The sequence below is a fragment of the Microcaecilia unicolor genome, chromosome 8 (genome assembly GCF_901765095.1).
Source record: "Microcaecilia unicolor chromosome 8, aMicUni1.1, whole genome shotgun sequence".
Taxonomy (NCBI): domain Eukaryota; kingdom Metazoa; phylum Chordata; class Amphibia; order Gymnophiona; family Siphonopidae; genus Microcaecilia; species Microcaecilia unicolor.
The window spans coordinates 241,224,722-241,237,352 of NC_044038.1; the positions used below are offsets into that span (position 1 = coordinate 241,224,722).

Below are 12,631 nucleotides of genomic sequence, written 5' to 3' on the forward strand. Positions count from 1 at the left end.
TGCAGATCAGCAACACGGCCGCGCAGGCTTCTGTTTCTGTGAGTCTGACGTCCTACTATTATAAATCATTTCTATAGCGCTACCAGTCGTACGTAGCGCTTCACAATTGAACATGAAGAAAAGACAGTCCCTGCTCAAAAGAGCTTACAATCTAAATCAGGACAGACAGACAGGACAAATAAGGGATAAGGGAAGGACAGACACATAGGACACATAGGGAAGGGGCTATTGAAGAGAGAAGACAAGATAAAGGTTACGAGCAGGTGACAAGATAGGAATTGAAAGCAGCATCAAACAGGTAGGCCTTTAGCCCGGATTTGAAGGCGGCCAGGGATGGAGCTTGACGTAATGGCTCAGGAAGTTTAGTCCAGGCATAAGGTGCGGCGAGATAAAAGGAACGGAGTCTGGAGTTAGCGATGGAGGAGAAGGGTGCAATTAGGAGAGATTTGCCTAGTGAACGGAGTTCCTGGGAAGGAGTGTAGGGAGAGATGAGGGTGGAGAGGTAGTGAGGGGGTAGCTTCATCTCCATGTACTTCCCCAGCAGAATTAGGAGAAGAGGAATGACTTCAGACGTGTTCTTCTGAGCCCTTATAAAGTATATTTCCTAGTCTTACATTTGAAACTGTACATGCAGACTCTTATTTTTATTCCATGCCATGATCATAATGTATATGTAAAGACTTCTATTCCTAGGTTTTTATAAATTCTAAGTCTAAATGTTTGTTTTCCCCTAATTGAGGATCAAAGTACAAAACGAATGTGTGTTTATCGGGGTTTTCATGCCACTGGTACCTTTTCTAGTGAAACTGTCTCTTACAAGGTGTCGGCACAGAATACTGAGTGCAGAACACAAGACAAGCCAGGGGAGAGGCGGGAGAGAACTAGGGAATATGTTGGTTTTCTGCTATTTTAATATTTTTCGATCAGGGTGTTTTATCAGTTATAACCTAAAATCAGGGGATGTTTTGTGTGAATATTAAGACATTAGATTGCAGGACAGGTGGTTGTGCCCTATTGAAGGGGGGCCGACTCAAGAAAAATGTCAGGAAGTATTTTTTCACGGAGAGAGTAGTGGATGCTTGGAATGCTCTCCCGCAGGAGGTGGTGGAAATGAAAACGGTAACGGAATTCAAACACGCGTGGGACAAACATAAAGGAATCCTATTTAGAAGGAATGGATCCTAAGGAGCTTAGCTGAGATTGGGTGGCAGAGCCAGCCGGTGGTGGGAGGCGAGGATAGTGCTGGGCAGACTTATACGGTCTGTGCCAGAGCCAGTGGTTGGGAGGCAGGGCTGGTGGTTGGAAGGCGGGGATAGTGCCGGGCAGACTTATACGGTCTGTGCCCTGAAGAGGACAGGTACAAATCAATGTAAGGTATACACAAAAAGTAGCACATATGAGTTTGTCTTGTTGGGCAGACTGGATGGACCATGCAGGTCTTTTTCTGCCATCATTTACTATGTTACTATGTTACTATCATGGGTTGATATCTGGTTAAAAGACCGAAAGCAGAGCTGGACTCAAAGGTCAGTTGTCCCAGTAGAGAGAGGTACAGTGAGATGTCCCAAGGATCTGTCCTGCAACCGCTGCTATTGAACGTTTCGATAAATGATTAGGAAAAGGGAGTCATGTGTGAGGTGGTGAAACGACACAAAAGTTGTTAAAAAGTGAGCAAACTGTGAGGAACTGCAGAAGGACCTTGCTAGATGGAGAAACTGGGACATCTAAATGGTAAGCATTTATGTATTATGGTAAACATTCATGGAAGCCCCGGGATACATGACAGACTTGATCGACCTACCAACTAGAAATACATCCGAATCAACACCTAAATCTGCACTGCCCAAGCTGCAAAGGACTCAAATCAACCTACGCATCCAGTTTTTCCTACATAAGCACACAACTGTGGAACGCATTACCAAAAGCCTTGAAAACGACGTACGATCACCTAAACTTCCGGAAAACACTAGAAACTAACCTGTTTAAAAAGGCATACCCTGCCGATCCAACATAAACGCCTGATCTCTGCAACACAACAAAACTAAAGTACGTAATGGACATAACACAACTCTTCCGTTGTACGATTCCCTAGTGTGGCTGGGCCACATGAACTTTATCTTACCACAACATCACTGTGTATTTGTTTACAGCGGAGTTTGCAAACGGCTCTCCGGTACTATGTAAGACACATTGAGCCTACAGATAGGTGGGAAAATGTGGGATACAAATGTAACAAATAAAAAAATAAAATAATAAATAAACAAAATCAAAATGTGGACAAGTTCAAAGTTAAATGTGGGGTCCTGCAGGGGTTTCCACTTTCTCTGGTTCTTTTCAGCTTGACGATGTGCACTTTTTTGGATGTGACCTTTCAGATTTAGGGGTAAGTTTTTATACTTAGGCGGTTTCACTCATTTGGTCCCAGTTTCCTACACCAGGGCGAGTGTTCTGGTCTTGGTTCAGCACTCTTTTTCAGTTGTGAAGTATTGTGTACAATCACATTGTCTCAAGTTGAAGTTGGAGAAAACCAAAGTACTTTTGTTAAAACCTCCTTCATTGAAGTTTATGGGTAGCAACCTTAGTGACGATTATATGGATATGAGGCTGAATGGTACACATTAAAGACTGAAAGATACCCTTTAGTCCTCTAATAATAATGGGCCTTTAAAAACCTTTTTTTTAATAACTTTCTAATGTTGTAGATCAAAGGATTTGGGGGGGGGAGCTTTAGAAAACAGGCATAAAATAGACGGCTTTTATAAATTAACCCCTTACTGTACACCTTTCCCTCCCCATCTCATGTAGCGTGGTTCACGTCCTAGGACTAAATGCAGTTCCTTGAGTCCTAGCTCTCTCACGTCTTCAGCTCACTCACCACATCTAGGGACCAGTTTTCTTCCTCCGAAGTTTTCTTATCAGTGGGTGATGGGTTCAGTTCCTCTTCTTCCATCAGCAGGTACAGCTCTTTCAGACTGTTCACCTGCAAAGAGTAAGCACAGAGTTGTGGGCACAATGAGACGACAACATGGCCGACTCCACTTCTTACCATACAGCTCATTCCCAGCACCTACTCTACAAACCCCCAACAGTAACCGATATTACAACTGACTCGGATAATGAGCGATATATTGTAAACCCCCAAAGTTTCTACAGCAGGCATCTAGCATATATCCTTGGCCATGTTGAGAAAAATAAACTGGGCAAACTGAATAGGTCAACTGGTCTTTATAGGGATCATTTTATAAAGGAGCTTCCGAGCGTAAAGGCCTTTTTACCTGCATAAAGGGCTCTTGTATGTAAACGTGCATATTTTAACGTGCCCTGTCTGTAGGTGTGTTCAGGGGCAGAGTCTGGCCACAGCATGGGTGAAATTATGATTTACTCAAATTGTTTATAAAATATGCATGTACATGCATGACGCTACAATGTAGTAAATTTAAAACTAATCAGAGAAACTTTTTCTTCACTCAACGTGTAATTAAACTCTGGAATTTGTTAGCAGAGAATTAGCGCTTAGCTTAGCAGAGTTTAAAAAAGGTTTGGACGGCATCCTAAAGGAAAAGTCCATAGACCACTATTAAATTGGACTTGGGGAAAATCCACTATTTCTGGGATAAGCAGTATAAAATGTATTGAACTGTTCTGAGATCTTGCCAGGTACTTGTGACCTGGATTGGCCACTGTTGGAAACAGGATGCTGGGCTTGATGGACCTTTGGTCTGTCCCAGTATGGCAATACTTATGTACTTACGTATACTTTAGACACTAATATTTATTCCTGCTCGGTTCAGTGGTACTTAAGTAGGTAGTGATGCTGAATACTGACTGATCGCCACAGCCTGGTCCAGTTCGTACTAGGTAGTCCTGGAACAGAGCTTGGGTGGAGGTGGCACTTAACCGGTTAGCAGGGATATTCATTCCACCAACTGGTTAAGCAAGCATGCAAAGTTAGGACAGTAAAAAGGCTATTCTGACTTTATTCGTTGAGCTATACAGGCACCGGTCAATGTCAGCAGGTGTCCAGTTAATGTTCAAAGCTGGAGCCCCGACATGGCCCGGAATTGAATATCCTGGCTTAATTCAGCCCATAGCTTAAAATCCGCTGACAGCTATGGGCTGGATATTGGGCATTATATTTCTAGCAGTTCTGATGACGTGAAGAGCTGCGTTTCCATAACTCGTACATAATGAAGCTACTAATTATTTATAATTTTTTTTATTAAGTAGACCTAATTACAAGTGTGGGGATTCTAATCAATTAATTCATATATAATCCCAAACACATATCTCTCATCTCAAATATCATTCAAAGTAGTGATAACAAACATTATACTCTGAATATTTACTCGGGGATCTTCAGATATCCAATTCATTTATACCTTATGGGGAATTGTACCCCATTCTTAATGGTATTTTACAGATCTTCATAGATCTACCCGATCTTGTAATATCTTCTAAAAATATCTATTCTATCTTATCTATTAGTTAACATTACTTAACTTCAAATAGGTAGTAGTGGAGCAGCAAATTTTCTTTCTATTCAAACCTCCGCCGACTTGGCCAGGTTTCGTATGTACTTCATCAGGGGAGAGGTTTGCTGCGACAAAATAAAAACATTAAGAATTGTTTTCAAGTCTTAATAGTATCACCACTTTCTACTTTAGTTCATTCTTATATAACAAATTTATTTACCATCGTACGTTCACTTCCGTGTTCCCAGAAAATGGCTGCGGCGTTCTCTAACGCTGTTACAATTTAAATAGCCCTCAGCTGATTCTAAATACTCTATTCTGATTGGGTTCCATATTTCTGTTAGCCACCAATCAGATAAGAGACCACCAATCTAGTTCAGAATTTAACCCGTAGGGTTGCAAAGAACGTAATTGAAAAATCATTTTTTGTTCTTTATAGTTTAACAAAGAACCAGCATTACCACCCTCCCAACCCAGCTGAATATGATCTATAATTCTCCATTTAATGTCCGTTACATGATGATTTTTATCAATCCAATGTTGGACAATTGGAGCAGATATAACTTTGTTATTAATGCGAGATTTATGTTCAGTGAGTCTGGTTTTAATAGGGCGACTAGAACGCCCGATATATATCATTTTGCAAGGACAAACAATGGCATACACAACATTCTTCGAGGTGCAGTTTGTATAGGAACGAGAGGTCAAAGGACGTGTAGTTCCTGGAGGAGTCCAAGTTATACCCTCAACAGTGAGATCACACCATTGACAGGATCCACATTTAAAATGGCCCAGTTGTTCCTCAAAATTAGACATGTACTCCAACCTTTTATATGTCAACATCTCTCCAATCGTTTTACCTCTTCTGAAGGCACAAATTGGATGCTCCTCAAAACACGCATGAATCTGTAGGATTTTCCAATTATTATGTATAATTTCTGTAATACGAGAGCTAAGGATGGAATAGGGGATTACCATCACTAATCTATCTACTTCAGATATACTGTTATATTGTAATAGTAAATCACGCTGCGAATATTTAGCTCTCAAGTATGCTGCTTTGACAATTGTTTTAGGATAACCTCTCTCTTGGAAACGAGTAGCCATTTTAGATGCTTGTACCTCAAACATCATATCTTCTGAACATATTCTCCTTGCTCTTAACATCTGACTCACTGGTAAACTTTTTTTCAAGTGGTAAGGGTGGAAGCTGGTGAAATGTAGCAAAGTATTACGTGTCATAGGTTTTTGATATAAATTAGTATGCAGATGACCATCTTTCTTATAAATCCAAATTCTAAATTTCTAAATTTCTTGATGTTTTTTTGAAACCAGCAGCAAAGAAGGTTATATCGTATCTTCAAGATACTACAGATTTACTTCGATGTATTCAAAGTTTAGATGTAGCAGATAATGCTCTGCTAGTTACGGTGGATGTTACTTCATTATACACCATTATTCCACAGAAAGATGCATTATTGATCATTGCTGAAGAACTAGATAAGCGTCCTTCTCCTCAACGAATTTCCAAAATTTTTTTGATGCAGTTAGCTCAATTGGTGATAGAGCGAAACTATTTCTTTTTTCAACAACAATTTTTTGAACAAATTCAAGGAGTTGCAATGGGGGCATCATTAGCCCCCTCTATTGCCACTTTATATTTATCCAAATTTGAAGAACAATTTGTATATAAATTGGAAGAATATCAAAATATTACAATTTGGAAACGTTTTTTGGACGACATCTTTTTTATTTGGAATGGATCTTTACAGATGCTAGAACTATTTATATCTAAACTTAATGCATATCAACAAAATTTGAAATTTACAGCTAAATATCATATGATAGGTATTGAGTTTCTGGATGTTTGGATTTATAAGAAAGATGGTCATCTGCATACTAATTTATATCAAAAACCTATGACACGTAATACTTTGCTACATTTCACCAGCTTCCACCCTTACCACTTGAAAAAAAGTTTACCAGTGAGTCAGATGTTAAGAGCAAGGAGAATATGTTCAGAAGATATGATGTTTGAGGTACAAGCATCTAAAATGGCTACTCGTTTCCAAGAGAGAGGTTATCCTAAAACAATTGTCAAAGCAGCATACTTGAGAGCTAAATATTCGCAGCGTGATTTACTATTACAATATAACAGTATATCTGAAGTAGATAGATTAGTGATGGTAATCCCCTATTCCATCCTTAGCTCTCGTATTACAGAAATTATATATAATAATTGGAAAATCCTACAGATTCATGCGTGTTTTGAGGAGCATCCAATTTGTGCCTTCAGAAGAGGTAAAACGATTGGAGAGATGTTGACATATAAAAGGTTGGAGTACATGTCTAATTTTGAGGAACAACTGGGCCATTTTAAATGTGGATCCTGTCAATGGTGTGATCTCACTGTTGAGGGTATAACTTGGACTCCTCCAGGAACTACACGTCCTTTGACCTCTCGTTCCTATACAAACTGCACCTCGAAGAATGTTGTGTATGCCATTGTTTGTCCTTGCAAAATGATATATATCGGGCGTTCTAGTCGCCCTATTAAAACCAGACTCACTGAACATAAATCTCGCATTAATAACAAAGTTATATCTGCTCCAATTGTCCAACATTGGATTGATAAAAATCATCATGTAACGGACATTAAATGGAGAATTATAGATCATATTCAGCTGGGTTGGGAGGGTGGTAATGCTGGTTCTTTGTTAAACTATAAAGAACAAAAAATGATTTTTCAATTACGTTCTTTGCAACCCTACGGGTTAAATTCTGAACTAGATTGGTGGTCTCTTATCTGATTGGTGGCTAACAGAAATATGGAACCCAATCAGAATAGAGTATTTAGAATCAGCTGAGGGCTATTTAAATTGTAACAGCGTTAGAGAATGCCGCAGCCATTTTCTGGGAACACGGAAGTGAACGTACGATGGTAAATAAATTTGTTATATAAGAATGAACTAAAGTAGAAAGTGGTGATACTATTAAGACTTGAAAACAATTCTTAATGTTTTTATTTTGTCGCAGCAAACCTCTCCCCTGATGAAGTACATACGAAACCTGGCCAAGTCGGCGGAGGTTTGAATAGAAAGAAAATTTGCTGCTCCACTACTACCTATTTGAAGTTAAGTAATGTTAACTAATAGATAAGATAGAATAGATATTTTTAGAAGATATTACAAGATCGGGTAGATCTATGAAGATCTGTAAAATACCATTAAGAATGGGGTACAATTCCCCATAAGGTATAAATGAATTGGATATCTGAAGATCCCCGAGTAAATATTCAGAGTATAATGTTTGTTATCACTACTTTGAATGATATTTGAGATGAGAGATATGTGTTTGGGACTAATTATTTATAGGCATTTCCTTCCTCCCACTATCGAATGGATAAACCATATACACGTTCACAAAGAAGGTTCTAGTTTTTTAATTCTTACATTAATTGAATTATGTTCATTGCAGTTATGTGTTTGGTGTCACTGAATATGTCAGGTATGGAAGTTGATATCTACTAAATCATTGACGAACGTGGAACAAAATGATCTGCATAACAAAGCGGTTTGATTCTAATGTATGCTAATTTATTTCATGTATATTTACTGTGGATGTTCTGAACACCCAGTTAGCTGTGAAGTCTCCTCCTCCTCCTCCTCCACTGAAGGGGGCTTTCTATAGACATGAAGTGTTGGCTGATAACAGCCCCTCTTATTTTCAATAATCCTACTGTTCTTATATTTTTCAATTTTGGGAGATTTCCCTGCACTCACATTTTTGCTCAAATTTCACACTGCATTTGAATAATGTTACCAGTTAGACAAAGCCTTTCCACTAGAATGGGGTTTCTGACACCTGTCCTGGTGACTTACTACTATTAACTACTACTTATTTCTATAGCGTTACTAGACGTACGCAGCGCTGTGCACTTGAACATTAAGAGACGGTCCCTGCTCGACAGACCTTACAATCTAATCAGGACAGACAGGACAAATAACGTATAAGAGAATCACAACTGCACACCACCCCAAAAAATGCCCCAACCATAAAAGTTACCCTTGCAACTGCCCCACCCCCAAAATCTACCCTCTGTAAATTGTCCCATCCATAAAATACCACCATGCAAACTTCTCACCTCCCAAAACTAACCCCAATTGTCCCCACCCCCCAAAAGTAATCCCTGCAAGTACCCCACCACTCCACAGCTGCTCTCAGGCTCAAAATCTTACTCCCCCCACCAGCTACAAGCTTACCTATCCCCAAAAATTATCCCGCAAACTGCCCTCACACCCAAAACCTAACTGCCCCACACCCCTCCACCATCCCACCCCCCAAAAATACTTTCTGCAACTATGCCACCACCCACAAACTAATCATTTGCAGCTTATATGCCAACACTGCCCCACGAGGGGCAACACAAGCACAAACATGCAACCACAACGTACACATATAACCCCACAGGCAACACAGACCTATCTGACCCTGCTGCAGTTTGAGAATGTCTGCTCTTATTTTCTACCTTTAATTAGTTCTATCCTTTCACTAATGGCTTTCTTTTCATTTAATGATTTTATAATTTGTTCATTACCTTGACTAATTCATTGGATAAGGCCGTATATACCAAGCACAAAATTAAATACATAAACCTATACATTTTGCAAGCTCAGTTACATGTGCTCTTAAAGCAGGTATAAAAATCTGCGCCTAGATTATTCACCTTCATACACAGATTAGGTATTTTTATAATCTATATGTGTACTTGCAAATTCCTCCCACGTAGATGCACACCATCGTGTCATAGTGTGTACTTTAATACCGGTCAGTACTTTACAAGAGACCACAAACACACAAAATGACTTCATAAAATTATTCCCTTCATCAAAGTGCCAAACGCTACAACATTTACACCCAGATCTGAATGTTTGATTTTACATAATATCATCATGTCATCCCTTGATTACTGTAATCTTATTTATGTTGGACTTCTAGCTGTTTCCATTATGATACCACAGATGACTCAGAATTCGCAGCTGCACAATTAGTTGAGGGAAACAGCAATGCAGACGTTAGAAAAGTACTTTGTTCTTTCGTCTTTGATTTAGATAGGAACAATGTTTTGAAATTGTATTTCCGATACATGGTTGATAGTTTTTTGGGTTCAAAGATGCATATATTTCCTGACACATCAAGGGAATCGCAGACTGGGAGGTGTGAAGTCTTGGCTTTTAAGCCAGGAATCATTGCCCTAGGTGGGACCTTCCTAGCGCGATTCCCTTGTAAGTGTTTTATTTCCTTATTACTTATTTGTTTGAACCTAAGAAATTATAAGAGTTTGTGGAAACAGATGAAGAATCCTCTGCAGCAACTTCCTTCAGTTACCATTGTACCGGCTGCAATGACCGATTAGCCTTCCTCCCTCAGAAAATGTGAAGTGTAAGATTAACCATTTTGAGTTTTTCTAATTTTCTTTAAGATTGTTTTCCTGATCTTGGATCTTCCAATTGTGGACAATTATGTAAATATATATTGTTGAGAGAAAATGTTTTCCTTTTTATATTAATTTCTGTATTTTCTTACATTTATGTGATAAATGTGAATACAATTAAGTAAAATGATAAATAAATAAAGTACTTTATTCTTTACACTGGCTCCCAATGGAGTGGCAAATTAAATTTAAAGCAGTGCGGATGATACTGAAGGTCCTAAGGTGGGTGACTGCCATCCCATCCCATCCCATCCCTTTGACAAGGCATACCACAAAGATCAACAAATGTGAACCATTACACAAATATCCAGAACTGCTTAAAGAAATTCTCACGAAATTAGTTCGTTACTCTACTATCCTGCTTAACTATTATCATGTTACTCAAGATCCTTAAGCAATACTAAATGGATATTTTCTTATAGATTTCCACTATTCATAATGTAATGTAAGCCACATTGAGCCTGCAAAGAGGTGGGAAAATGTGGGTTACAAATGCAATAAATAAAATAAATAAATTATTTTCTGGTGTTCAGGAAAAAGGTGACGGACTTTATCTCCAGAAGTCAGGGAATGATCATCTGGACTGCTGACATTTTGCATTCGCTGGTAGCTATTTTTGTAAAAATACTCTCTCTTACAGGTTGTATGGCATGTACTGGTTCATAAAAGATCGTTTTCTATTGCAGGACCAGAGTGTTGGAATGCCTTACCTGAATTACTGAGATCAGAACAAGATTTGTGTGGCTTTCATAGGAAAGTCAAGGCTTACTTTTCTCAGGCTTTTTAATTTTATATTTTAAGACAAAAGATTTTATTAATGTCACAGCTTATATATATTTTTTTAATTTATATATGAATGTATTGAATTTGGTTTGTTGTTATATTGTTGTTTCATTTGTTTACTATAATCTGCCTAGAGCTAAAGCAATTGCCAAGTTTAAAAGATTTTTAAATAAATAATGATGAAAAGATATCACTAATGCAATTGTCTTAAGGTAAGTAGTCGAGATTTACAAAACTGAGTAGGGACAAGTTGAAGGATGGGCATCTCTGCATGACAAACATACAGCTGAGTAATTCTGCACAGCGTCCATTTACCATTGGTTGTTATGCCCCACCGTGACGGCTAAATAACTCAGCACAGTATGCTTCTATGATTGGGGTAAATGCGTACAACGTATTTCTACGGTTAGTTAAATCTACACAGCATCAATCTTTCAAGCTACATCTCTGTGGATCACAGTCAGCCTGGGAATAACCACATGGCATCTGGTCAACATACCTCTAGAAAGTCTCCTCCATCACCGTGAAGAATTTTGCCTTGACTCCAATGTTTCAGGAACCACTTAAGCTTCAGGAAAAGCAATACAAAGTTTTGCTTGAACTGCTGGGACTCCTGCATCAACAGGTTCTTCTCCTGGCTCCAGAATTTTTGCTCCAATCTCCTCTGTAAGCTGAGGCTCTGCAGCTCAAACTCCCTCCGCTGGAGCATTTTCTGCTGATCTTCTTTCAGCTGGTGAGAAATAAAAACTCTAAGATCAAACGAAAGAGCCTCATATCGCTTCCTAACAACTGTTTTCATTTCTTACATTACTAGTAAAAAAGGCCCGTTTCTGGCTGAAATGAAACGGGCGCTAGCAAGGTTTTGCGCGGAGTGTGTATGTCTGTGAGAGTGACTGTGTGAGAGTGAGAATGTGCAAGTGTGTGTGTGTGTGACAGAGAGTGGGTGTGAGTGTGTCTGTGAGACAGCGTGTGTGTATGTGAGAATGAGTGTGTGCGAGTGCATATGTGAGACAGTGAGTGTCCTTCCCTGTCCCCCCTGTCAGGTGTCAGGACTGGGGGGACTGTGGACAGTCATGAAGGCAGCCCCTACCAAAATAATGAAAGCAAGACCATTTGTATAATAATCACTGCATTCCAGAGAACAAAATGGAGCAAGTTCCCACATGCTATCTTTTGCTTTCTGTATTCAGTAGCTGACAGGCTTGCTAGACTTACCTAAGTGACTGCAGCTGCAATACACTGAAAAGAAAGCAAGGAAACCTATGAGACGTAGATAAGGCCGTCCCCTTGGCCTCTGACGCTCCTCCCTTCTTCTATTTGACTTCCCTCTGATAGGTCCGTCATTCGGTGTGACGCTCCTCCCTTTTCCTGTTTCAGTTCCCTTTGATAGGTCAGAGCGGTGCAGCTGTGACACTCCTCCCTTCTCTGATAGGTCAGGGCGGGGCAGAGATGTAGTGTGCTTAAAAATGGTTACAGAGCTTCGAACATACGAACTGTTGAAGCCTCCGAGTGTGCTTTAGAATGTTGAGGGTGCTTTTTATGTGCAGATGGGGCGTGGCCTACAGCCCAGATGGGCGTGGCTGAGACTGAGGGTGAGTAGTCCGAATAGCCTAGCCTACCAGAAGGACAGGAGTTCAGGACAGATGGAGTGAGCTTCAGAACGTCTGAGGGGAGATTTTATTTATATAGATTAGTTGCCTTAATTTCTGCTTCCTGTTTGTGGTTTCAGCCTAACAGTTAAGTCTCCTCTGGGTCTACAGTACTTTAGGCCTCCGTAATGCAACTACCTGTGATTCGCTCAGTCCCCTCCCCCAACAACTGTTAACATCCCCCTTCCTGATTTAACTCGGTTATCGTAGCAGTTATCAGCTTCAGCTCCCTC

General features: G+C 39.6%; 1 protein-coding gene across 2 annotated transcripts in view; it reads right to left on the bottom strand.

The window, feature by feature from the left end:
* The window catches only part of SOGA1 (suppressor of glucose, autophagy associated 1), a 126,652-nt gene that overhangs the window by 19,166 nt on the left and 94,855 nt on the right, over nucleotides 1-12,631 (bottom strand). For both annotated transcript variants that reach the window (XM_030211568.1, XM_030211567.1), the window contains exons 8-9: nucleotides 11,249-11,479; nucleotides 2,876-2,980 (exon numbers count right to left, since the gene is read on the bottom strand). In XM_030211568.1, the coding sequence (XP_030067428.1) occupies nucleotides 2,876-2,980; nucleotides 11,249-11,479 (336 nt within the window). The remainder of the gene's footprint in view (nucleotides 1-2,875; nucleotides 2,981-11,248; nucleotides 11,480-12,631) is intronic.